This window comes from Neovison vison, chromosome 6 (genome assembly GCF_020171115.1).
Source record: "Neovison vison isolate M4711 chromosome 6, ASM_NN_V1, whole genome shotgun sequence".
Lineage (NCBI taxonomy): Eukaryota > Metazoa > Chordata > Mammalia > Carnivora > Mustelidae > Neogale > Neogale vison.
In genome coordinates, this window is record NC_058096.1 from 163,799,818 (window position 1) to 163,827,616 (window position 27,799).

General features: G+C 38.9%; 1 protein-coding gene across 2 annotated transcripts; it reads right to left on the reverse strand.

The window, feature by feature from the left end:
• On the reverse strand, positions 1-27,799 carry ZNF197 (zinc finger protein 197). Of its 2 annotated transcripts, none has more exons than XM_044252844.1 (6): positions 27,695-27,799; positions 21,507-21,976; positions 20,111-20,270; positions 19,647-19,738; positions 19,242-19,368; positions 1-2,647 (listed from the first exon to the last, which is right to left on the reverse strand). In XM_044252844.1, exons 2-6 carry the CDS (start codon positions 21,903-21,905, stop codon positions 315-317), a joined length of 3,111 nt encoding a protein of 1,036 aa, XP_044108779.1. In that variant the 5' UTR covers positions 21,906-21,976; positions 27,695-27,799; the 3' UTR covers positions 1-314. The 2 variants fall into 2 exon arrangements, with proteins under 2 accessions (XP_044108779.1, XP_044108778.1); XM_044252843.1 differs by having other exon boundaries at positions 21,507-21,985.

Below are 27,799 nucleotides of genomic sequence, written 5' to 3' on the forward strand. Positions count from 1 at the left end.
TTTCAGAAACAATGTCCACTTTTTAATACAAAGATATTTTTGTTATCATTTACATCTACATCATCACATCTCATGAGCTTCTTCAGTCTTCAAGTGCTTTAAGGTCCCTTTCCAGAGTCATAACAAATGGTCTAAGACATAGCATTCTTTAACTAGAATTTGGTTTATGTTTTTTGTAGTCTTGAAAGTCTAGATTAACTTTCTTTCACATGAAAACTGCTTGTCTATAAAAGGGTCAATCATGAATTTTTTCCTTGCAAGGACCATATACTAGCATTTGTCTAACAGTTACTTAAGTAGGCAGGGATTCTATCCTATTTTACAAATGACATTAGATTTTCTGAATCTCTCTTTGACTCATTGGCATTTTGGAACCAAGAGAATTCCTTCACAGTATGGATTTCTTGTTGAAGACGAAGGTTTGAAGTCTGAGTGAATTCTTTTTCAGACTCATCACATTCACAAAGTTTTCCATCTGTATGAATTTTCTGATGTACAGTAAGGTTTTTTCTCTGCCTAAAAACTTTACTACAATCATTACACCCATATGGTTTCTCCCCTGTATGGATTCTCTGGTGGCCAACTAAATTCCTCTTAGAAGTAAAAGATTTTCTACACTTCTCACATTCATATGGTTTTTCCCCAGTGTGCATCCTCTGATGTACAACAAGGTTTTTATTCTGACTGAAGTCTTTTCCACACTCATTACATTTATAAGGCTTCTCTCCAGTATGGATTCTTTGATGTACCATAAGATTTCTACTAGAGGTAAGAACTTTTCTACATATATGACATTCATAGGTTTTTTCCCCACTGTGAATTCTCTGATGTTCAATAAGGTTTCTGTTGTAAGTAAAGCCTTTCCCACACTCATTACATGCATACGGCTTCTCACCAGTGTGGATTCTCTGATGCGCTATAAGGTTTGAGCGGTAACTGAAGACTTTCCCACAGTCACTGCATTTATAAGATTTTTCCCTTGTATGAATCCGCTGATGTCCAATGAGGCTTTTCTTCAAAATGAAGCATTTACCACACTCATTACACTCATAGGGCTTTTCACCACTGTGGATTCTCTTATGTTCAATGAGGTTTCTGTTAGAACTGAAAGCTCTTCCACATTCACTGCATTCAAAGGGCTTTTCTCCAGTGTGGATTCTCCGATGTACTAGTAGGCTTGAATTATAACTAAAAGCCTTCCCACAATCCTCACATTTGTAGGATTTCTCCTGTGTATGTAGTTTTTGATGGACCATGAAGCTTTTGCTCATGATAAAAGTCTTTCCACACTCTCGACATTCATAGGGCTTTTCCCCATTGTGTAGTCTCTCATGGTCAATCAGGTTTCTGTTGGAACCGAACACCTTCCCACAGTCTTTACATTCATAGAGATTCTCTCCAGTATGGAACCTCTGATGTAAAATGAGGCTCTTCTTTAGAATGAAAACTTTCCCACACTCATTACATTCATAAGGTTTCTCTCCATTGTGGAGTCTCTGATGGTCAAAAAGGTAAGCACTCTGAGTGAAGGCTTTCCCACATTCAGTACATTTATATGGCTTCTCTCTGCTATGCATCCTCTTATGGTCAATGAGGTTTGATTTTGAATTGAAAATTTTCCCACATTTTTTGCAACCAAAAGTCTTCTTTTCTGTGTGAACTCTCTGGTGTAAGAGGAGGCTTTTGCTTCGAATGAAAACTTTTCCACATTCTTTACACTTGTATGGGTTCTCTGCACTGTGGAGCCGCTGATGGTCAACAAGGTAAGTAGTCTGAGCAAAGGTTTTTCCACATTCATCACATTTATAGGGTTTTTCTCCAGAGTGGATTCTCTGGTGCAGAATGAGGCTCTTCTTCAGAATAAAAGCTTTCTGACACTTGTTACATTTATAAGGTTCTTCCCCTTTGTGGAGCCTCTGATGGTCAATGAGGTAAGCATTCTGAGAGAAAACTTTCCCACATTCATTACATTTATAAGGTCTCTCCCCAGAATGGCGCCTTAGATGTATAATAAGGCCTGAATGCCTATAGAAGCCCTTTCCACACTCCTTGCATTTATAAGGCTTCTCCCCAGTGTGGATTCTCTGATGGTTTAGAAGGTAAGCACTCTGAGAGAAGGCTTTCCCACATTCATTACATTTATAAGGTTTCTCCCCAGAATGGTTCCGTAAATGCATTAGAAGGCTTGAACGCTGAATAAAGCCTTTTCCACACTCCTTACATTTATGAGGTTTTTCACCAGTGTGGATTCTCCGATGGTTTATAAGATGGGAGATTTTACTGAAATGTTTACAACATATATCACATTTATAAAACTTCTTTCCTTCAGTACCTATTAAACTTTCAGAAAGAGCAGAACCTGAAGTCAAGCTTTCTCCAAATTCCTTCCACTTCTGGCCTTGTTTTTCTGGTAGAGTCCTTTTCTTCTTATCTCTTTCACAGACAGAAACTTTCTTTAGGATATCTCTTTCCCCTGTTTTAGTTCCCCAATGACTTGCCAAAACTTGCCATTCATAAGCTTCCTCAAAATCAAGGGTCTGAGGAACGCCTCCCTGAAGTCTTTTGGATGTTCCTTTCTGAGAATCAGCTCTTTGAGAAATGCTTGGCTTTGGTATCACCTCCTCATTCTCAGTCATGGTCTCCCATTCTGGTAAAAGGAATTAAAAATGCAAATGTTACCATGTCCCTGTGTTAGTGAGAACAAGATCTTCAAATGACTTTAAAACAAGCCAGTAGGGTACATTTTTATATGAATACAAAAAGAAGATACTTTTCATTAAACGAAAGCACAAAGCAGAATACTACACTGACAAGATTGTGTTTTAACACAGAACTCACTCAGACCTTCTTCTAAGCTCTCTGTCATCATGGAGCAGATGGAAAAATATAAATGATATTGAGTAAACAGATGTAAGGAAGAACCAGAGAGATAACATGGGATCATGTGTAGGTTGTTCAGACCATGAAGCTCAGGAAGGTGAATGGAACAGGAAGACTCATTTGGCTTATAAAGGACTGTCTCTTTATTTTCTTCCTGCTAGGATGGTGGAAACTCTAATGGAGAGAAAATATACTTTAGGACCCTAAAATACTCTTTAATTTTTGAAGAGTCAAGTGCACAGACATTTTTTAATTACTTGAAAGCAAGTAACCTATAGGGAAAAAAATCACTAAAAAAGCAACTTAATGCTTAGAATTCATCTATACCCACTATTCCTTTTAAAATTGAGAAATGGAAAACATCAGGACTGAGTTAGATTCAATTAAATACAAAAAGGAAGGGGGCTGCCTGGGTGGCTCAGTTGGTTAAGCATCTGACTCTTGATTTCAGCTCAGCTCATGATCTCAGGGTCATGAGATTGAGCCCCACAATGGGCTTTGCACTCAGGATGGAGTCTGCTTGTCCTTCTCCATTCCCCTGCTTGTTCTCTAACAAGATTTCATTAAGATTTCAAATCTTAAAATATACATAGAGAAATACAGAACAGAAAAAAAATTGAGACATTTTAAAAACATAATGCATCTATAAAATGATGGGGCTGAACTAGTGAACTGCCAGTCCCTTTCTACTCCACATTCTCAAATATGGTAAAATGAGAAATTAATCTTTTTGAAATGTTTTGGCAACTTACTTTCACCATTCAAATATAAGGAGAAATTATGTATTTGTTCCCCAAATTATCTATAAGTAAAATAATGTGAATAATAGTGGTATTATCTTCTATTAGTGGTTAACAACACTGTTCTTCTAGACAAATAGAAAGAAAACACACAGGAAAGAAACAGCTATTTTATTCCATTATAAATTAAATTTATGAGAGGGTGAGGACAGAAAAAACCTAGTAAATGTCAACTTGAACTACATTCTTAGGTCACTTTCTCCAGGATGTCCCTTTCTCCAGGATTCAGGCAAGACTACCAATCACACTGCCTTACCTGACTATAGGGATAGGCATGTGTCCTATCCAATACTGGTATTCCAGTTTCCTCATTCACAGTGACTGGATGAAGGAGTGGCTTCACAGTTTAAGCCAGATGCTGGTTTCAGGAAAGTTCTCTTTAAGCAAGTAGAAGTGTTTTAAAGAAGTAGAAATGCTTTTAAGAAGTGGAAGTGCGGCAAGTGGTTAATTGAGATGAAAAATTGTTAAAAAATTAGCAATTCGGGGATGGGGGACAAGATGGCAGGGGAATAGGAGGAGGCAGCTTTTCAGCTGGTACCCCAAAGTGAGCTGATTACCTACCAAAGACCTCCATTCGCATATGAAATCAACCTGAGATCAGAATTATACACATCTGGATCTCTACAGGGGCAGAAGACGCCAGTAGGCAGGTAAAGCGGAGTGGGAAGGCGGACTGATAACAGAAGATAAACAAAAGGGGGAGGGAGCCACCAGAGGCGACGGGTTGGAAAGTAATACCCCAATACAAGCAAGAGTGCCCTGCATCTGGGGACCAGCATTAACTTGGAGACTGGTTGAAAGCACTCCAAAAGAGCAAAGGATCGCGGGGGGGAAACTGTGGGAATCGGGGCGGCTAGGGACAGGGGCTTAAGTCCCCGGTCCCAGGACAGCCTCCCCAGCGCTGAGGCAGAGAGAGTGCAGCGGAGAAACCAGGTCTTGGTCCCTAAGCCGCCAGCGCACCTGAGAATGCGTGGGTTCTAGCTCCTGTGAGGAGATGGGAGCCACGCAGGTTGGCAGAACGTGTGAGCCCTGCTACAAAGCCTGAGATACGCACGCACGCCCCTCATGCTCCCCTGAGAGAGTTACAAATGCCCAGCCGGTGCTCTTGGACCTGCGCCATTGTTTCAAAGCCTAAGCCATGCGCCCCAAACTCTCCCCTGACAGAGGTGCGCAAAAGCCCAGCCTGGTGATCTTGGACCTGCGCCCCGATCTCAGTGCCTGAGACGCCCGCGTGACCCATAGCCGCCCCTGAAAGAGGTGTGCCCAAGCCAGGCACTCTTAGACCCAGCAAGACCAGGCACTCCCAGCCCCGGCCAGCAACAAAATCTCAGTGTGCGACTGCTGCTTGGAACCTCTCTGGCAGTCGGGAGCTCCCAGACAGCCGCCACTGCCTTGGCTTTGGGTACAAGCAAAAGATCCTGCGCCCCCAAGGTCTGCAACTTGGAACCTGCTCTGCCAGCGGCCAAGGGGAAACATATTTAGGCTCTGCACCCAGACTGAGGCTTCTCTCTGAGAGGGAGATCAGGGTGCAGTTTGTTTTCCTCTAAAACTACAAAAACCATCAAAGGCGGTCAAGGTGAGAGGGAAAAAAGTGAACAAGCAAAAAAACCGCCAGAGAACAAAAGCCTGAAAAACACCAGTTTCCTCAGAGCCCACCCCCTTGAGGGGGGTGGAGGACCTAAATCAGGAAACATCATTGACTGACAACCCACGTGGCAGGCCCCTCCCCCAGAAAACAAACCAAGAAAGAAAAAAAAATAAAAAACGACTACAAAAGAACAGCCACTACTTCACAGGAAAACTTGTATTGTTGACTCGTTCCCACTATTCTGGAATTTTTTTTTTTTTTTTACACATAGGTAACTTTTTTTAACCTATTTACCATCACAGCGAGCTAGCTGTTCAGTACATCAAATTCCATAATACCCTTCTAACCTGAACTTTTTGATACATACACCTATGTTTTTCTTTTGCATCTTTAGTTTTGAATTCCTTTTTTTAAATTTTAGTTTAGTTTAGTCTAGTTTATTCCTTTTTATTTTTATCCTCTAACATTCATATAGAGTTAAATTCAAAGTAATCCCCTTTTCCCAATCAATACTACCCTATAGGTAAACCAATTTTTAATCCCCTTTATCTTAGGAAATTTGAGTCCTTTAACAAAGATATCAAGATACATCCAGGAAGAATCAAAACAACCTTCCTCGCACACACTGAGAATTTATAGGAACTCTCCCATTTTCTTCTTCCAACAGTGTTTCTGTGTTTATGTGTTTGTCCAGATACCATATAAATCTTACACTTGGGGTTCTTATTGACGAGGTTCTTCCTTTATTTGAATATATATATTTTTTTCTCTTGTCATATACATGTATCACTCTTTTTGTCTCTTTTTGTTTGTCTACTTCATAAATCTTACCTTGGGACCCATCTGGGCTGAACCTTCTCTTTCATCTTCCCTTTCTTTCCTGTCTTTCTCTAGCTTTTTCTTTCCTTTTCTTTTTCTTTTTCTCTTCCTTTGTCTCTCGTTTGGGTGGGGAATCCTGATTGCTCAGAAGTGTTCCAGGGTGCACCTTTACTGCACCACGATTGATACATCCAGCTACATCTGTTCAATTCATCTCCCACCAAAATGACTAGGAGGAGGAATGCCCAACAGAAGAAAAATACAGAGGATGGACCTTCTGCAACAGAGCTAACGGCTATCAACATAGACAATATGTCGGAAAGAGAATTCAGGCTAACAATTATCCAGGCAATAGCTAGGTTGGAGAAAGCCATGGATGACCAAACGGAATTGATTAGGGCTGAACTGAAAGCAACCAGACAGGATGTTCACAATGTTAGGGCAGAGCTTAAAGCTACCAGGGAGGAGGTTCACAATGCTCTCAATGAGTTCCAATCTAATCTAAACTCTCTCAAAGCTAGGGTAACTGAGACAGAAGATAGAATTAGTGATCTGGAAGACAAACAGATAGAGAGAAAGGATCAGGACGAAGCCTGCAACAAACTGCTTAGAAACCATGAAAACAGAATCAGGGAAATAAATGATGCCATGAAGCGTTCCAACGTCAGAATTATTGGAATCCCTGAAGGGGAGGAGAAAGAAAGAAGTCTAGAAGATATAGTGGAACAAGTTCTTCATGAAAATTTTCCCAATCCCGCGAATGGAACCAGCATTCATGTACTAGAGGCTGAACGGTCTCCTCCCAGGATTATACATTCCAAAAAAACATCACGACACCTGAGAGTCAAATTGAGGAATTATAATTGTAGGTATAATCTCTTGAAAGCCGCCACGGCAAAGAGGCTCCTTACTTACAGAGGTAAGCCCATCAGAATAACATCAGACCTGTCCGCAGAGACCTGGCAAGCCAGAAAAGACTGGCAAGATATATTCAGGGCACTAAATGAGAAGAACATGCAGCCAAGAATACTTTATCCAGCAAGAATGACATTCAAAATGGATGGAGAGATAAAGAGTTTCCAAGACCGGCAAGGCTTAAAAGACTATGCAACCACCAAGACGTCACTGCAGGAAATATTAAGGGGGGTTCTATAAAAGAGGAAAAATCCTAAGAATAGCATTGAACAGAAATATAGAGACAATCTACAGAAAGAAAGACTTCAAAAGTAACTCGATGTCAATAAAAAAGTATCTATCAATAATCACTCTCAATGTGAATGGCCTAAATGTGCCCATAAAACGGCACAGGGTTGCAAATTGGATAAAACAACAGGACCCATCCATATGTTGTCTACAAGAGACCCATTTTGAACCTAAAGATACACCCAGACTGAAAGTGAAGGGATGGAGAAGCATTTTTCATGTCAATGGGCCTCAAAAGAAGGCTGGGGTAGCGATTCTCATATCAGATAAATTAGACATTAAACTAAAGACTGTAGTCAGAGATACAGAAGGACACTACATAATCCTTAAAGGGACTATCCACCAAGATGATCTAACAGTTGTAAATATCTATGCTCCCAATATGGGAGCAGCCAATTACTTAAGAAAACTGTTAATCAAGATAAAGAGTCATATTGATATGAATACACTAATCGTAGGAGATCTTAACACGTCTCCCTCAGAAATAGATCATCGAAGCAGAAAATCAATAAAGAAACAAGAGCATTGAATGACACATTGGACCAGATGGACCTCATAGATATATACAGAACATTCCACCCTAAAACAACAGAATACTCATTCTTCTCAAGTGCACACGGAACCTTCTCCAGAATAGACCACATACTGGGTCACAAATCAGGACTCAACCGATACCAAAAGACTGAGATTATTCCCTGCATATTCTCAGATCATAGTGCTTTGAAACTGGAGCTCAATCACAAAGAAAAGTTCCGAAGGAACTCAAACACCCCGAAGCTAAAGGCCACCTTGCTTAAGAACGCTTGGATTAACCAGGAGATCAAAGAAGAACTGAAACAATTCATGGAAACCAATGAGACTGAAGACACTTTGGTCCAAAACCTATGGGATACAGCAAAGGCGGTCCTACGGGGGAAATACATAGCCATCCAAGCCTCCCTCAAAAAAATTGAAAAATCCAGACTACACAGCTGTCTCTACAACTTAAAGAACTGGAGAATCAACAACAAATCAAACCAACTCCAACATAAGAAGGGAAATCATCAAGATTAGAGCTGAGATCAATGAGGTAGAAACCAGAGATATAGTAGAACGTATCAATGAAACTAGAAGCTGGTTTTTTGAAAGAATCAAGAAGATCGATAAGCCACTGGCCACACTAATCCAAAAGAAAAGAGAGAAAGCCCAAATTCATAAAATTATGAAGGAAAAGGGAGAGATCACAACTAACACCAAGGAAGTAGAAACAATCATCAGAAGTTATTATCAAAAGTTATGTGCCAATAAGCTTAGCAACCTAGATGAAATGGATGCATTCCTGGAAAAATATAAACTACCAAAATTGAACCAGGAAGGAATCGACAACCTGAACAGACTGATATCTAATAACGAGATTGAAGCAGTGATCAAAAACCTCCCAAAATACAAGAGCCCATGACCTGAAGGATTCCCTGGGGAATTCTACCAAACTTTCAAAGAAGAAATAACACCTATTCTCCTGAAGCTGTTTCAAAAAATTGAAGCAGAAGGAAAACTTCCAGACTCTTTCTATGAAGCCAGCATTACCCTGATCCCCAAACCAGGCAAGGACCATACCAAAAAGGAGAATTTCAGACCAATATCCCTGATGAATATGGATGCTAAGATTCTCAACAAGATCCTAGCCAACAGGATCCAACAGCACATTAAAAAGATTATCCACCATGATCAGGTGGGATTCATCCCTGGGCTACAAGGATGGTTCAACATTCGCAAATCAATCAATGTGATACAACAAATTAATATGAGAAGAGAGAAGAACCACATGGTCCTCTCAATTGATGCAGAAAAAGCATTTGACAAAATCCAGCATCCGGAAAAAAAAAAAAAAATCCAGCATCCCGTCCTGATTAAAATGCTTCAAAGTATAGGGATAGAGGGAACATTCCTGAACCTCATCAAATCTATCTATGAAAGACCCACAGCAAATATCATCCTCAATGGGAAAAAGCTTGCAGCCTTCCCATTGAGATCAGGAACACGACAAGGATGCCCACTTTCACCACTCTTGTTCAACATAGTATTAGAAGTCCTAGCAACAGCAATCAAACAACAAAGAAAAATAAAAGGTATCCAAATTGGCAATGAAGAAGTCAAACTCTCTCTCTTCGCAGATGACATGATTCTTTATATGGAAAACCCAAAAGACTCCACCCCCAAACTACTAGAACTCATACAACAATTCAGCAACGTGGCAGGATACAAATTCAATGTGCAGAAATCAGTGGCTTTCTTATACACTAACAATGAAAATACAGAAAGGGAAATTAGAGAATCGATTCCATTTACTATAGCACCAAGATTTTTTTTTTTGAAGATTTTATTTATTCATTTTGACAGAGAGAAATCACAAGTAGACAGAGAGGCAGGCAGAGAGAGTGAGGGAAGCAGGCTCCCTGCTGAGCAGAGAGCCCGATGCGGGACTGGATCCCAGGACCCTGAGATCATGACCTGAGCCGTAGGCAGCGGCTTAACCCACTGAGCCACCCAGGCGCCCTATAGCACCAAGATTTAAAAGATACCTGGGAATCAACCTAACCAAAGAGGTAAAGGATCTGTACTCCAGGACTACAGAACACTCATGAAAGAAATTGGAGAAGACACAAAAAGACAGAAAACCATTCCATGCTCTTGGATTGGAAGAATAAACATTGTTAAAATGTCTATACTGCCTAGAGCAATCTATACTTTTAATGCCATTCCGATCAAAATTCCACTGGTATTCTTCAAAGAGCTGGAGCAAATAATCCTAAAATTTGTATGGAATCAGAAGAGACCCCGAATCGCTAAGGAAATGTTGAAAAACAAAAATAAAGCTGGCGGCATCACCTTACCTGATTTCAAGCTTTATTACAAAAGCTGTGATCACCGAGACAGCATAAAAACAGACACAGAGACCAGTGGAACAGAGTAGAGAGCCCAGATTGGACCCTCAACTCTATGGGCAATTAATCTTCGACAAAACAGGAAAAAATATACAGTGGAAAAAAGACAGTCTCTTCAATAAATGGTGCTGGGAAAACTGGACAGCTATATGTAGAAGAATGAAACTCGACCATTCTCTTACACCGTACACAAAGATCAACTCTAAATGGATAAAAGACCTCAATGTGAGACAGGAATCCATCAGAATCCTAGAGGAGAACATAGGCAGTAATCTCTTCGATATCAGCCACAGCAACTTCTTTCAAGTAATGTCTCCAAAGGCAAAGGAAACAAAAGCGAAAATAAACTTTTGGGACTTCATCAAAATCAAAAGCTTCTGCACAGCAAAGGAAACAGTCAAAAAAACAGAGGCAACCAACGGAATGGGAGAAGATACTTGCAAAGGACAGTACAGACAAAAGGCTGATATCCAGGATCTATAATGAACTCCTCAAACTCAACACACACGAAACAGGCAAACATATCAAAAAATAGGCAGAAGATATGAACAGACACTTCTCCCATCAAGACATACAAATGGCTATCAGACACATGAAAAAATGTTTATCATCATTAGCCATCAGGGAGATTCAAATTAAAACCACATTGAGATATCACCTTACACCAGTTAGAACGGCCAAAATTAACAAAACAGGAAACAACATGTGTTGGAGAGGATGTGCAGAAAGGGGAACCCTCTTCCACTGTTGGTGGGAATGCAAGTTGGTGCAGCCTCTTTGGAGAACAGTGTGGAGACTCCTCAAGAAATTAAAAATAGAGCTTCCCTATGACCCTGCATTTGCAGTCCGGGTATTTACCCCAAAGACACAGATGTCATGAAAAGAAAGGCCATCTGTACCCCAATGTTTATAGCAGCAATGGCCACGGTCACCAACCTGTGGAAAGAACCAAGATGCCCTTCAACGGATGAATGGATAAGGAAGATGTGGTCATATACACTATGGAGTATTATGCCTCCCTCAGAAAGGATGAATACCCAACTTTTGTAGCAACATGGACGGAACTGGAAGAGATTATGCTGAGTGAAATAAGTCAAGCAGAGAGAGTCAATTATCATATGGTTTCACTTATTTGTGGAGCATACCAAATAGCATGGAGGACAAGGGGTGTTAGAGAGGAGAAGGGAGTTGGGGTTAATTGTAAAGAGAGGTGAACCACGAGAGACTATGGACTCTGAAAAACAATGTGAGGGGTTTGAAGTGGCAGGGGGGTGGGAGGTTGTGGTACCTCGTGGTGGGTACTATGGAGGTCACGGATTCCATGGAGCTCTGGGTGTGGTGAAAAAATAATGAGTATAGTTTTTCTGAAAATAAATAAATTAGTTTAAAAAATAATAATAATTCTTGGGGCACATGGATGGCTCAGTCATAGAGCATGCAACTTGATCTTAGGGTTGTGAGTTTAAGACTCATATTAGGCACAGAGTTTACTTAAAACAAAAAACAAAAAACAAAATGAAATACAGAACTGCCTTAAAATATGTATTCTAAATGTCTTGAAAGGAAAAAAATGCCCGGGTGGGCTCAGTCAGTTTAAGTGTCTGCCTTGGCTCAGGTCATAATCCCAGGGTTCTAGGACGGAGTCCCACATTGGGCCCCCTGCTCAGTGGGGAGTCTGCTTCTCCCTCTCCCTCTGCTCCTTCTCCCTGCTTGTGCTCTCTTTCTCTCTTCCTATCTCTCTCAAATAAATAAATCTTAAAAAAAATAAAATAAAATTCTTAAAAATAGAGAAATCAGCAATTCTTGTATACACAGTCATTAGCTGGTTAAACTATTTTAACCAATTTTGGTACAGAAATTTTTGCATAGAAATCAGACAATGTGTAGGCCCAGTGAGCTTTAGCAGACTTGGTGGGAAAATGTCAGACTGATAAGAGGAAGCTGGTTACTTTCTGCAATCTTTGATGAAGCCTGCAAGAAACAAAGAGGCTTCCCTACTTCCAACCCTCCCTTTTTCTTTAATCCATGTCCATTCCACTGCCAATTATCTTTCCAATAGGTAAATTTGATCATGTCACTCACCTGCTCAAAATACACAATTCTTCATTGCCTAGAGGATAAAGCACAAGTAACCAGCACAGCCTAAGAGATGCCCTCATCTGCTCTCTGCCTATCTTTTTGGTTTCACTTCTTGCTATTACTCTTTATGCCCTAGACTCTAGCCAAAGAGAACTACATGTAGATACACACACATATCATGTTTCTGCTTGCTTCTCTATCACTGTCCATGCTTTTTTCTTTTCCTCAATTGTTCTTCCTCTTCCCAATTCACACAACACAAGCCCAATACCCTACACCCTTAAAAATAAGCCCAAAAGTCACCCCCTCTAGACATTACCAAATATTACAGAAATAAAAAGGATTCTAAGGGAATGCTAGAAATGATTCTGTGCAAATAAACTGCACAATTTAGATGAAATGGGCAATTCCTTGAAGGACACAAATTACTAAAACTGACTAAGAAGAAACAGAAAATCTGAATAGATCTCTAAACTGAGTCAGTAATCAAAAAACCACCTGCAAAAAAAAGCCCAGGCCCAAAGTACTTTACTGATGAATTTTACCAAACATTAAAAGAATACCAATTTTTCACAAACTCTTCAACAGAACACTTAGGAACACTTTACAACTCACTCTATGAGACCAGTATTACTCTGATACCAAAACCAAAGACATCACAAAAAAAATTTTTTTTTAAAAAGAAAGAGATCTACAGACAAATAGATCTTATGAATATAGATATAAAAATCTTCAACAAGATACTAGTCCACATAATACAGCCAACGCATGAAAAAAGAAATTACACACCATGATCATGTGAGATCTATCACAGGAATGCAATATGGTATAATACTGAAAAATCAATTAATGTAATATACCATATCAATGTAATGAAAGACAAAAATCACATAATCATCTCAACAGATACAGAATAAGCATCTGGTAAAATCCAGTACCCCTTCATGAATAAAGCACTTGACATCAAGTAGGAATAGAAGGAGAACTTCTTCAGTGTGATAAAGATGTACCAAAAAAATCCAAAGCTAACATCAGACTTAATGGTGAACAACTGATGCTTTCTCTCTAAGAACTTTAAACAAGAAAAAAATTTCTGTTCTTGCCACTATGCAACATAGACTGCAGGATTCGGCGAGGGTAGTTAGGCAACAGAAAGAAAGAAATCATCCAGATTGAAACAGAGAAGTAAAACTACCTCTATTTGCAGATGACAAGACCTTATATGGAGAAAATCCTAAAGAATCTACAAAAAAACCTGTTAAAACTAAGTAAATACAGCGAGGTTGCAGGATACAAGATCAATAAACAAAAGACAATGGTTTTTCTACACAATGGCACTGAACAATCCTAAAAGGAAATTAAGAAATAACAGCATAAAAAAGAATAAAAGACCTAGGAATAAATTTTAAAAAGAAGTACAAAACTTATACTCTGGAAACTATAAAACATTGTTGCACGAAGTTAAAGACTAAATAAATGAAAACAAATCCCTTGTTCATATTTGGAAGATTTAATACTGTTAAAATGGCAATAATCCTCACACGGATATTCAAATTCAGTGCAATCATCCCTATCGTAAAAACTGACAAGCTAATCCTAAAATTGATATGGAAACTCAACAAGCCTAGAAGAGCTAAAACAACACTGAAAAAGAGTAACAGAACTGAAAGGCTCACACTTCCTGATTTTAAAATGTACTTCGACAGGGTTCCACTCACATATAAGGATAGACATATAATCAAAGGAACAGAACTGGGGGTCCAGAAACAAGCCTCCACATTTATGGCTAACTGATTTTCAAAAGGGTACCAAAACAATTCAATGGGGGGTGGGGTGGAAATGCTGCTGAGATAATGGATTAGGGCTGAGACATGGAAAGAATGAAGTTGGACTATTATATCACATACTAAAATTAACTCAAAAGAAATCAAAGAACTAAACACAAGACTGAAACTATAAAACTCTTAGAAGAAAACACATATACAAATCTCCATGACCTTGAATTAGGCAATAGTTTCTTAGATACAGGACAGCAAATCACAAGCAACAAAAGAAAAGATAAATTGAAATTCATCAAAATTAGTAACTTTTGTGCTTCAAAGGATATCACCGAGAAAGTGAAAAAACACAGAATGGGAGAAAATACTTGAAAGTCCCCTATCTGATAAGGTGTTTGTATCTAAAATACATAAAATCCTACAACTCAAGAATAAAAAGACAACCCAATTAAAATATAGGCAAGAATCTGAAAAGAAATTTCTTCAAAGACATACAGCCAATAAACACACGGAAAGTTGCACAACATCCTTAGTCATCAGAGAAATGCAAATGAAAACCACAATGAGTTATCTCTTTAGATCCACTAGATGGCTATAATCAGAAAGATCATAAATTACTAAAGACTCTAAATGCTGGGGAAGATTTGGAGAAACTCTGTGGTACCTGGGTAGCTCTGTAAGTTAAGTATCTGCCTTCAGCTCAGGTCATGATCCTGGAGTCTGAGGATGGAGCCCTGCATAATGCTCCCTGCTCAGGAGGGAGTCTGCTTCTCCCTCTGACCCTCCCACTTCTTGTGCTCTCGCTTTCTCTCTCTCAAGTAAAATCTTAAAAAAAAGGATCTGGAGAAACTGGAACATTTATATACTACCAGTGAGAGTGTAAAATGGCGCAGTAACTTTGGAACAGTCTGTCAGCTCCTCATATGATTAAACGTAGTTACCTTATGACCCAGTGTTTTATATTGATGGATGTTTCTATGATCTGTCTTGCATAACCAACCACCTAGACTGCATGTATGCAGGCAGGCTACAGAATCTTGTTTGTGAGACTCAGGTTATGTGAATAACCTTGGAAGCCTCATTATTTAAAATATATTATCTGGCCTCCGGGTCAGAACTAGCCCTTCTGGATGCCAAGAATTATAAATCTAGCCTCACATCCCCTCCTCCTACAGGCGGGGCTAGCTTCCCAAGAATGTAACCTGAGAGGGGAGGCAAACACAAACAGCCCTGGCTTCTTGAAAATACAAAAACATGGTAACATAGAAACATAGCTCACTCCAAACTGCACATAAAGGTACAAATGTTTTAACTTCAGACCCCATCATATCTGCCCTCTAAGTATGGCCCTTATGGGGATGATCAGTTGGAAGTCTCACCTTCAGTCTCCCTTCAGGGAGGAAGCTCCACCCAAGCCTCTCAATCGGGACTCCAGCCAGGCTGTCTCCACCAGGCTTCCCCAGCTAATGAGGCTGGAGGTTGTGTACCCGACTTAATGTAGCTTTATCTTATTTCTCACTTACTGCTTACTACTGTTCTCATTTATGTGTAGATTCCTTTCCTCTTCTGCTTCTATTAAATTTCTGTAATAATAATAAAGTTTTCTTTCCTTTTAGAGACCAAAACACAGGTAGTGCATCTTTTTACAGATCACCCAGCTGGTCCAATCCTTGGTATATATCCAAAAGAAATGAAAACATACATCCACACAAAAACTTGCACACAGCACCTTTATATAGCTCAAAGGTGGAAACAAAATTTTTATAAGTCTATCAGCTGATGAATCAATAAAAGTGATATACATACACACAAGAGAATATTATTTGGCATTAAAAGGAATAAAGTATTAATGCACACACCACTACATGGATGAATCTTGAGAACATTATGCTAAGTAAAAGCAGTTACAAAAGACCACATACTGTATGATTCCATTTATATAAAATGTCCATAGAATAGACAAATCTAGAGAGATAGAAAGCAGATTAATGGTTGCCTAAGGCTGGGGTGGAGGGGCATCTGGCTGAAATGAATGTGACTGCTATATGGTATAAAGCTTTTTGGGGGGGTGATGAACCATTCTAACATTAATTGTGGTGATGATCACACAATTCTGCGTATTACTAACAACCACTGCACTGTAATCTTTAAATGACTGAATTAAAGATATATGAATTATATCTCAATAAAACTGAGCCTACCTCTCTGTAAATCTTTCCCAAGCTACCCACTCCTGCCCCACCCTCCTAGTCCTACTATCCTAAGCTTCTATGGGCTCCCACACTTGTGCACAATTTTATTACATAGCATTTGTCATGCTGTATTGTAATTATTAGTGTAAGTGTCTACCATGTTTGAAGGCTGGGGTTAAGCTTAATATATGGGAAGGACTCAATATGACCTGAATTTCTTTTCAATTCTATTCCAATCCCTTATATAAACATAAACAAATCTTTTATAACTGAAACAGTGTACGCAAGACATCTGAGAATCTGCTTCTCCACCAAATAGTTTATCAATGCATGGAAATTGAGAGCGCAGAATTGTTATATTTGAGAGTGTCGTAATGTAACTCCATGTCAAACACCATGGTTTGCTTAGTACTTTATCTTGGGGGATTAGGGTGTGCCCAACTTTTAACCATTATAAATACTTTGCTGGTACTATCCTTAGACATGTTACTTATTTTCCTCTTTCTGAACCATTTCCTTAAGCCTTTCCTTAACCTTCCATCCTCAAATGAAAATCAGGTCAAAGGGGATAAATTCCTTGGGTATCTGTTTGCTGAAGTCCCAACAATATTGCAGTTGAAGCCTAACTTATTTGTTAAAATTGATTCAAATTTCTCTTTCCTCACAGAGCTAAACTAAATAAGCAATTCCATTTTCTTCTCTTCTTTTTTTTTTTTGTTTAACTCAGACCCATCAAAAATTTATTTTGGCTTACAGAATGAGTTATATGGATCCATGGTGAGTGTTTTTCATAAAATTCACCAATTTACTCATAAAACATTTTTAAACTCTTAAAAATGATGGGTTATTGAGTAAATAGCATTACAACTACTAAAAGCCACTTGGGTTAAAAAACAAAGAAACAAACTGGATTCATATGTCATTCTATATATCAAGATAAATTTTAGAGGTAGTAAAGCTTAAGCATAAAAATGAAACAATGAAAATATCTGAAAAAAATACAAGTGATTTTTTTAAAAGAAAAATAATTTTACTGGGGTGCCTGGGTGGCTCAGTCAGGTAAGTGCCTGACTTTTGATTTTGGCTGAGGTCATGATTTCAGGGTCACAGGATTGAGACCCACAACAGGCTCTGTGCCCAATATGGAGTCCACTTCAGATTCTTCCTCTCTTTCTGACCTTCCCCTTTCCTGCTTGCACACTCTCAATAAATAAAATATTAAAAATAAATAAATAAATAAAATAATTTTACTTAGAAGATCACAAAGACCAAAAAAAAAAAAAAAAAATACTGCTAAATTTAAAACTACATACAAGATTTCCTAAGGATTAAAAATAACAGTTCATAAGTAACTCTGAAAGGCAAACAAATGGGAAAAACATATGCAATACTTGGCAAAGGGTCAGCAGGTCTCATAAATAAATGAAATATGTAGAAGGGATATGAATAGAAGTGAAACATTTCACAATAAATGTGAAAAGATTTCAACCACACTGATAATCAAAGAAATGAAAAACAAAAAATAATATTTGTCTTCTACCTAGCAAAGATGTAAAACACTGACCAAATCATAAACACATAAAGGGAGATGGGCCCTCTTCTGCTCTTTTCATGGGAAGGTAAGTTGGTACATCATTGGTAGAAAGCAGTCTGGTAACATGTATCAAAATATAAAATCTACAGACTGTTTGACCCACTATTGGCACATCTAAGATAGTAAAAGATACATTCCAATTAAGTGTAAAAATTTACAGTGTAAGCTACTATGAACAATAAAATAATAAGGTTGCAACACAGCCAAAACAATCAGTATTTTCATATATGTAAACTACAGTCAATTAAGAAACATGAGAAAAGATTCCAATTCCAAAGAACCAATATAACCTGAAATATGCAGATCCAGAAGAGGACAATTTTAAAACAGGCCTGAAACATAAAGGCAGTGCTGAACAAATAGAAAGGCATGTAATGTTCCTGAATAGAAATTCAGTATCCTAAAGCTGTCAATGTAAATCATGATACACAGACAATAGGACAGTATGCAACTATTTAAGCTGACACTATAAATCTGTATTTCAGCACAAATGAGATAGTGCATTAATTGATTCCTCAATTTTTAATGTATATTTGTCCAAACAACAATCTTTCCTTTTTCTTCAAAGTCTAGCACAAAGTTACCACTTTATGGCTAATTCCTAATCTCAGGAATGGTACTGGGTGCTTGGTCCTCTTCATTTCTATCTTAAAAGGTTCATCACATTCTTATACTAATTATTTTATTTTGCCTTATTTATTCTTTCTATGCTCATGTCCCAAACCATGGTAAGCTACTTAAGGGCAGAATCATTTCCACAGGTGCTATCACATGATAGATATTTTCATGTTTGTTGGAAGTACAAATGGCTACTAAATATTTTTAAATGTTCTTACTTTATTACTAGTGATAAAAGTCCACCAGAGAATAAAGATATTACAACTTTTAAAAAATTGTATCAGCAACAATTTAAAAGAATGAGATTACACAGTACCAACAAAGGTAGAGCAAAAAGAGTGTTATGTATCTCTCCATGAGGACAGAGATCACCTGAGAAAGCAATTTGATAGTATGAGAGAAGAACCTTAAAACAATTCAAACATTTAGGCCTAGTAATTCTACTTCCAAAAAAATAATGAGAAATAAGGAAAGACCTTAGCTACAGAGACAGATGATTATTACAGAAATTATCTAGAATAAGGAAATGGCTGAATTATGGCACAAATTAGGTAGCCAATTTAAAAAAAAACTCATACAGGAAAATATAGAAAGAATATAGAAAGAATATCAAAATTTTGATAGTACTTGTCTACAAAGACTGGGTTTAAGTTGTATTTTCTTCTAATATCCTATGCTTTCCAAAATAAGTATATTCTACTTTCATAATCAGAAAACAAAGGCCGATGAAATAAAGGTAAAAATGATGGGAAGACAGAATCCTTACCTAGGGAGGTCACATTTCCGTAATTCTCCAACATCACATCCCAGTACAAAGCCCTCTGAATCGGGCCCAGACACTCCCATTCCTCTGAAGTGAAGCATACTGACACCTCCTCAAACATCACCAACTCCTGAAATAACAGGTATGTATGAGATTATCCATGCCCAGGAGCTCCCCTACTGAAAAGTTCCTTTCACTTTTAGTAAAGGATACATTATGAGGCCATGAGGTGAGCAAGGGCTATCAGACAGACATAAGGAAACCCCACACAGTCTACCTTCCAATCATATGGACTGTGATTTACAGATAGGAACTGACTGGGCCCCAAATACTAGGATGACAGAGAACACCTCAGCCACAGTTTGGTAGTGCAGAGAGGGCCTTAGGAAGGAAAGAATGCAAACCTACCTGGGGCTGGGCTGTTAGGAGCATGAGGGCCATTAATTGATTTCTTGGGTTCTCTTCCTGGGAAAGGGCAGAAGCTTCAGGTGCAGGGGAATCTGAGGAAGGAGCAAAAGCTGCATGTGAAATCACTGCTATTCCTGACTACTAATCCAAGTCCCGTTTCTTCTACAAACAAGGAATTCAGAAAGACCCACAACTCCCAGGACTAGACAATGATGGTTATAAAATAGCTTATAAACCTCTTCTGAGTGACCTCCATGTACAGGACTGGAATAATAAAAGAACAGCAATAAGAATGGATAAAAGGTCACAGGGACCCAGGAAAGGATAGGTGGGAGAATAACAGAAAGAACTTTGTACCATAAGGGTTTCATGTACAAGAAAGAAGAGGAGGCAACTAACTGCTAGTTGTGGAAGGACCCATAATAAAGATCCTGAGAAAGTCCAAAGCCAGGATCACTAAGTACCATGTTGAGGATCCTGGAGATTGAACATCACTGCGTCAGTAAAAGGATTTTGGCAAATTTCAGTTGCTATGTGGCTGCTAATGGGTGCATGAGGAACTGCTGTTCCTGGAGTGCTCGTCCCTTCCTGAAGAAGGTCCTGGTCCTGAACAAGAACTGGAACCTAGGAACAAGGAAAACAAAGTAAGCTGACTCTTGTACCTCCAGAAAACAGACTCACCTAACCACTACAGACCTCTTTCTGCCCACAATCTAGAACTATGATATCAAAGATCCACCTCAAGTATCGAGCATCAAAACAGCAGTAAACCTTTGCCTTGAGAACAATGGAGCTGGCCCTCTAGCCCCACTCATGGCCCCGGTGACCTCTCTCACTGAGACTGAACAGAATGGTGTTAACAGAAGCAAGATCTGGGTGTGGGCTAAGGAGGGAATGGGAAGTAATAAGTAATAACTAAAGTATGGGTTTTAGCTTCAGACCTGGTTTTACATCAGACTTGGCTGGGTTCAATACACTCTTCTACTTATTTACCCCTTTATTATCCCTTCCTGCTCCAACAGAAGAAACACCAAGAGTCTAAACACATGGTTTTGCTGCTAGCTAGATAGATGACATAAGGAAATCCAGTGAATCTTTCTCTGCCTCCACCTTCCTATCTCTCAAATAAGGAGTGCCTTGGAATGAAATATATAGCTCTAAAATTCTTCATTTTTGTGATTAAAATAAAAGCCCCTCCTTGGTGCCACTCCCAAGTTTAAGTTACATTTCAGACTTTTTATATACAAATGTTCCTAGTGGACTACAGACTGACAGAAAGAGATCTCACACACACTAGGAAATATATAAGATCCCAATTTAATGATCAAGAATAATAAAATCTTTCCAAAAATAAGTATCTCAACCCAATCCCTTGGCTCACAAAATCACCATTAGGGGCACACAAGGGGAGGTCCTGCCAGATTTAGAAGGCTTCAAGAAAAAAGCTTTAAGAATGAAGCTTTCTAAATCATTCTTTTATACTCCAAGCTTATACCATCATTCTTAATAAACTTATACAAACGATACATATGCTTCTGTTTAGGGCAACACTTAGAAACACTATGTTCCTCAGGTTATTCAACTGAATTCTGCATTAGCAGGCATCACCCAGAGGGATAAAATGCAATCAATGCCTTTTTGCTAACTCTGAATTAGGCCCAAGATGCCAATCATAAATCCATTTCTCCACAGATATTCTATGATCTGAAATAGCTCATGAACCTATTGTAATAAGCATTAGGGTTGCTAATGAGCTATTAATTGTTTATGAAAACTACAGGATCACTCTCCAGCCCAGCTTGCCCTGCCTTAATTCTCTCTTTCCTTCCATCCCAAAATTTTCCCCTCCCCCTTTCTCACTTTTAGTGCTGGTCCATCCAGGTCCTTTTGTAGCTCCTCTACCAGGGCCACGGCCTCCTCACCACTCCCAGGGCGATGGATCTGCACCCAAGTCCGAATCTCCCCAGGCAGAATGCTCAGGAACTGCTCCAGGACCAGCAGCTCCAGGATCTGGGCCTTAGTACGGGCTTCTGGCCTCAGCCACCGACGACAGAGCTCCCGGAGCCGGCTCAGTGCCTCGTGGGGTCCAGATGTCTCATGGTAACGTAACTGTCTAAAGTGCAGGTGGGATGTCTCCCAAACAGAGGAACTGCTTCCTTGGAAGCTGGTTCCCCATTTCCAGGTATCATCCTTCCCTTTAACAAGACCCTCTTGTCTCAGAGCACTGTGGGCCCAATTTTCTCTTGTCATTGTTGTCATTTAAGAAAGGCTCCTCTCCAGGCCCTCTCAATTCTTGCTTGACTTCTTCCTTAAAGCCTGGAGAACATCATCTAGAAGACCTCAAGAAATCATTGATAAAGTTAACCCAAAGCAATAACCAAAATTTCCAGACCCCAGTCAGTTTCCAATGAGGAAGAGAAGCTCCTTGCATGCAAGGTTCTAGGTTCTGGGCAGTGCCTCCTCTGACAGAAGCCCCTGTCCAAGGCTCTAAGGACACAGACACTGATGTTACCCAGACCACTGTTGCAACCAAAGTTACGAAATCCCTTTAGTCTTTATTCATAATGTCTCCTCCACCTAATTATAATAAATCTTTATCTAACTCTAACAATGGGCATCCTGGCTACTCCTGTGTGATCTTGAACGAGTTACTTCACTACTGAGTCTATTTCTTAACCTAAAGAATAGGGGTAATAATAGGTCCTACTATATATAGCCTTGTGTAAAATTTTGATATTTACATACATTTCAAGTATTGAACAGTATCTGCATATGGACTCAAATGTCAGTTATTATCTTTTTTTAAAAGATTTTACTTATTTATTTATTTTACAGAGAGAGAGAGAGAGAGAGATCACAAGTAGCCAGAGATCATGACCTGAACCCAAAGCAGAGGCTTAACCCACTGAGCCACCCAGGCGCCCCAGTTATTATCTTTCTATAAATAGAACTCTTTCCTATGTTCCTTACAGTCAACAAGTAAGGTCTTAATTCTGATACACGTGAGACAAAATCCTAACACCTTCTCAATTAACACAAAAAGCTAAACTAAGTTAGCTTTACTATACGTACTTTAAATTCTCTGAAAATTGTTCACTACATCAATAAAAATATTCAGGTAAATTTTACTTTTATTATATGAAAGTTAGGCTTGTGGCTCTCTAAAAATCTTTTTTTTTTTTTTGGAAATAACATTAATTTTCTTATTACAAACATAAAATTTGTAAAATCGGAAAAGACAAAACCAGAGAATAACCAGAGAATAACTTGCTTTTCACATATATCTTGTAAACATATATTACATAATCCTCATCATTATTTTAAGAGCATAAGAGACCATTCATACTTAAGTATTCCCCTATTGTTAGACATTTAAATTACTTATAATTTCCTCCTATTATAAATTAGGCCACAATGACTATCCTTGCTAGTGAATTTTTGGTTACATCTCTGCTTATTTTTTCAGGAAAAATTCCCAGAAAAAAAATTGCTGGGCTGAAAGGTACAAATAGTTTTAAGCTTTTGAGAGTATAACAGTTACATTACTGTCAATAACATATGAAAGCACGCTCACTTTGGGTTGTCAAACACTTAGACCCTTACAGAGCATGTTTATAACTAAGCAGAGGAGGCAGAAATGTAAACACAATTTCAATATAGTATGTAAATAAAATTAATAGGAGGTCATACCAGCACAGAAAGAATTCATGAAAGGTTATTTTGGATTGGACTTTAAAGAAAAATAAAAAGACTATTGGAGTATTAGGCAAGCCATTCCAGGAAGAACTGTATTTCCAAAAGCATGGGAATAATAGCACATACAGCCCTATTAGAAATGTGCTTTATATGGAAAGAAGGAAGGCAGGCAGGCAGGGAGGGAGGGTACAGAAATTACTTAGATGATTACTTAAAAATAAAACTCTTTAAAAAAAATGTATCTTAGAAGTCTTTCCTATCAAACACAGCCCCTCCTGTCTTTTACTGATGCATGGTATCACTATACAAGTGTGTCGTCATTTATTTACCCACTCCATTACAGATAGGCAGTTTTCAATTTTTTCTTATTAAAAACAATATTATCATTAAAAACCTTGAGCATACATCAATTTGCATGTGTGTAGGCATAGACGTGAAAAGTTCCTCAAAGAACTGCTGGATCAAAATTTATATGACCTTATAATTATTTTTTAGATTTTACTTATTCATTTGATGGAGAGAGAGAGTGCTCGCATATGCACACAAGCAGCAGGGGAGGGGAGAAGAAAGAGGGGAAAGCTTAGCAGGGAGCCTGACATGGGCTGGATCCCAGGACCCTGGGATCCTGACCTAAGCCAAGCACAGATACCCAACCAACTGAGCCACCCAGGTGCCCTGCAAGTTTATCATTTTGATATTGTCTATTGTGTACACACTGTTTACACTGTAAGAAAATTAGTCCTTTGTTATGATGGGAGTGGAAATTTTTTTCCTTTTCTCATGTCTTTGCCATACACCTTATGTGACTTTGTTTATATTTGTTTTGCCATGCAACCAATCTTTCTTCATGCTCTAGGTTTTGTGTCATAGTTAGAAAGGCCTTTCCTACTCTAAGCATGAATGTAGTATTAACAGGGTCAAAAATCTATATGGGAGGAATGATGGGGGAGGGAGGGCTACATCTCAAGAATGCCAGTGAAGTTTTACCATGGTCTAAACAAATGACTAAATTCTAAACTATGTAGCACTTGGATAAAATAACTGAGAAAAACTGAACAGATTCTGAGTAACTGATCTGAGGGTGATGGAAAGGAACTTTCAAAAAGGATTTCTATACCACGTTCACAGACAGAAAGATTCAATATTGCCAAAGTGCTAGTTCTTCCCTACTTTATCTTTAGTTCAGTGCAGCTCCAATTACAACCTCAGCTAAGTTATTTTGTGGATACCAACAAACCCATTCTAAAGTTTATAGTAGAAGCAAAAAACCCAGAACAGCCAACATGACATTGAAGAAGAACAAAGCTGAAGGACTGGACACCACACATGAAGAGTTATGATAAAATTATAGTAATCAAGATAGCGTGGTGTTGGTGAAAGAATAGATAAATTAATGATCAAAATACAGAGTCCAGAAAATAGATCCACACAAATAAAACTGTTATTTGATAAAGGAAGAAAGGCAAGAAAATACAGTGGAACAAAGTTATTTTCAGCAAATGGTGCCAAGATAAATGGACATTCACATGCCAAAAAAAAAAAAAAAAAAAAAGAACCTCAATAAATCTTACACCCTTCACAAAAATTAACTGAGGATGCATCTCAATGTGAAATGCAAAACTATAAAATTCCTAGAAGATAACAGAGGAAGAAATTTAATGATCTTGGTTATGGTTATAACTTTTTGTGAAATGCAAAACCATAAAATTCCTAGAAGATAACAGAGGAAAAAAATTTAAATGATATTGGTTATGGTGATAACTTTTTTTAAAATATTTTATTTATTTATTTGACAGAGAGAGAGAACACAAGTAGGCAGAGAGGCAGGCAGAGAGGGGAGAAGCAGCCTCCCCGCAGAGCAGAGAGCCCAATTCGGGGCTTGATCTCAGAACCCTGAGAACATGACCTGAGCTGAAGGCAGAGGGTTAACCCACTAAGACATCCAGGCGCCCCTGGTGATAACTTTTTAGATACAACACAAAAGGTGTGATCCATGAAAAAAACAGTAAATTGGACCTTGATAAAATTTAAAAACTTCTGCTCTGTGAATGACAATGTCAAGAGAATAAGACAAGCCACAGACTGAGAAAAATTTGCAAAAGACATACATATCTGATAAAGAACTGAACTCTTAAAACTCAACAGTAAGAAAACAACTCAATTTTAAAAATGGCCCAAAGACCTTAACAGACACCTCATCAAAGAAGATATATAGATTCTAAACAAAACATGAAGGGATGCTCCACATCATATGTCATCAGAGAAATGTAAGTTAAAACAATAAGATACCCACTACACACCTATTAAGATAGCCAAAATCCAGGGGTGCCTGGGTTGCTCAGTGGGTTAAGCCTCTGCCTTCAGCTCAGGTCATGATCTCGTGGAGTCCTGGGATCAAGCCCCACATCGGGCTCTCAGCACAGCAGGGAGCCTGCTTCCCCCCCCCTCTCTGCCTGCCTCTCTGACTACTTGCAATCTTTGCCTGTCAGATAAATAAATCTTTAAAAAATCTTTAAAAAAAAAAAAAAGCCAAAATCCAGAATACACAAGAACACATTCAGACAATACCAAATGCTGGTGAGGATGTGAAGCAAAAGGAACTTTCATTCATTACTGGTAGGAATGCGAAATGGTACAGCCAACTTTGGAAGACAGTTTGGCAGTTTCTTGCAAAGCTAAACATAATCTTTACCATACAATCTGCCAATTGTGGTCCTTGGTATTTATTAAAAAGAGTTAGAAACATATCCATACAAAAACCTGGACATAGATGTTTATAACAACATTATGCATAACTGCCAAAATCTGGAAGCAACCAAAATGTCCTTCAGTAGGTAAATGGATAAACTGTAGTTCATCCCAACAATGGAACATTATTCAGCACTAAAAAGAAAAGAACTGTTAAGCCATGAAAAGATATGGAGGAATCGTAAAATGCCTATTACTAGGTGAAACAAGCCAATCTGAAAAAACTATATACTGTACAATTCCAACTACATGGCATTCTGGAAAAGGTAAAACGTTAGAGTCCATAAAAAGGTCAATAGTGGCTGAGGGCTGGGAGGAGAAACGGATGAACAGCCAGAGCACAGAGGATTTCTAGGGCAATCCTAGTATTTCTAGGGCAATATAGTATTATCTGTACAATACTATAATGGTGGCTACATTACACGTGTCATTTTACATTTATCCAAACCCACGGAATGTATAACACCAAGAGTAAATCCTAATGTAATGACTATAGAATTTGGGTGATTATGACATGTCAATCAAGGTTCACTGATTTTAACAAATATACCAGTCTAGTGGGGGATGTTTTTAGCGAGGAAAGCTACGCATGAATGGGGGACAGGAAGTATATGGAAAATCTGTGTTTTCTGCTCAATTTGGGGGTGAAACTAAAACTGCTCAAAAGAATAAAGTTTATTTTGAGATCAATAAAACTTGGGGGAAAAAGGATTTTCTACAGTGAATTATTAAAATTCTATTTACTGTAACTTCACAGATAAAAATAAATCCTAAAAAATACAGTTTGTTTGCTTCTTATGAAAGGCTTGTGAGCTGTAAGTTAGAAAGAACAAAAGAAGGCTCAGAGGAACTAAGCAGTTCAAGGCCACTGGAATGATCGAGTTGTGGAAGCAGATTCTGAAATCATGGAACTGAATTCCGAAAGTCCAAAATACTTCCATCTAAAGACTTCCGAAAGCCAAACAACATTCATTCTAAAGCAACAGTTTCCAAACGCTGGTTCGTTATAAACACGTAATCTGGCAAACCGTAAAACGAAAAACACAGTAACTATACACAATCACTGATACACGTTGGCAATGACCTTTTTTGCAAGAATGGCATTTATTCTGAATTTACAGCGTCAGTACTTAGCGTTTAAATATACTCCCTTAAGTCATGCTGGTATGGGTGGTGGAAGTTTGCTTTTTAAATACCATTATAATACCAAATTAAAAGATGGAAATTATTCCATCCCTACCAAAGAAACAAGTCGTAGAAGGCCGCTTGCCACAGTTCTTGGAAGTCTCAAGCTGTTTCTATCAACCTCAAGAAGGACTGAGGAAAAGCAGAAAGGCCGGGCTACTGTGGTCGCTGTCTTCATTATCGGACTCCGGCAGCACAGACACACACAGACTCAGGTATCTGTCCTCACTACCTTCCCCAGCCGGCATCTGCCCAAGTCGAGGCCAGGGCGTCCACTCAGCACCGAGCTAAGGAGGTACCATGCCGGGGGTCAGCGCCGGGGACGGGCCGGCGAGGACTGCGCAGCCCCACGGAGCTTCAGCCCCTACCCCGGACCGCCCTCCGCGCCCGCCCAGCAGACCCGAGCCCACCCCGCTCACCGGGGGTTCTCGCTGCGCCTCCAGCGTTGGGGACCTCCGCCCGGGGGCCAGGACGCCGACAGATGACACGGGGACCCGAACACCACGACGCCAAAGGTCCAGAAT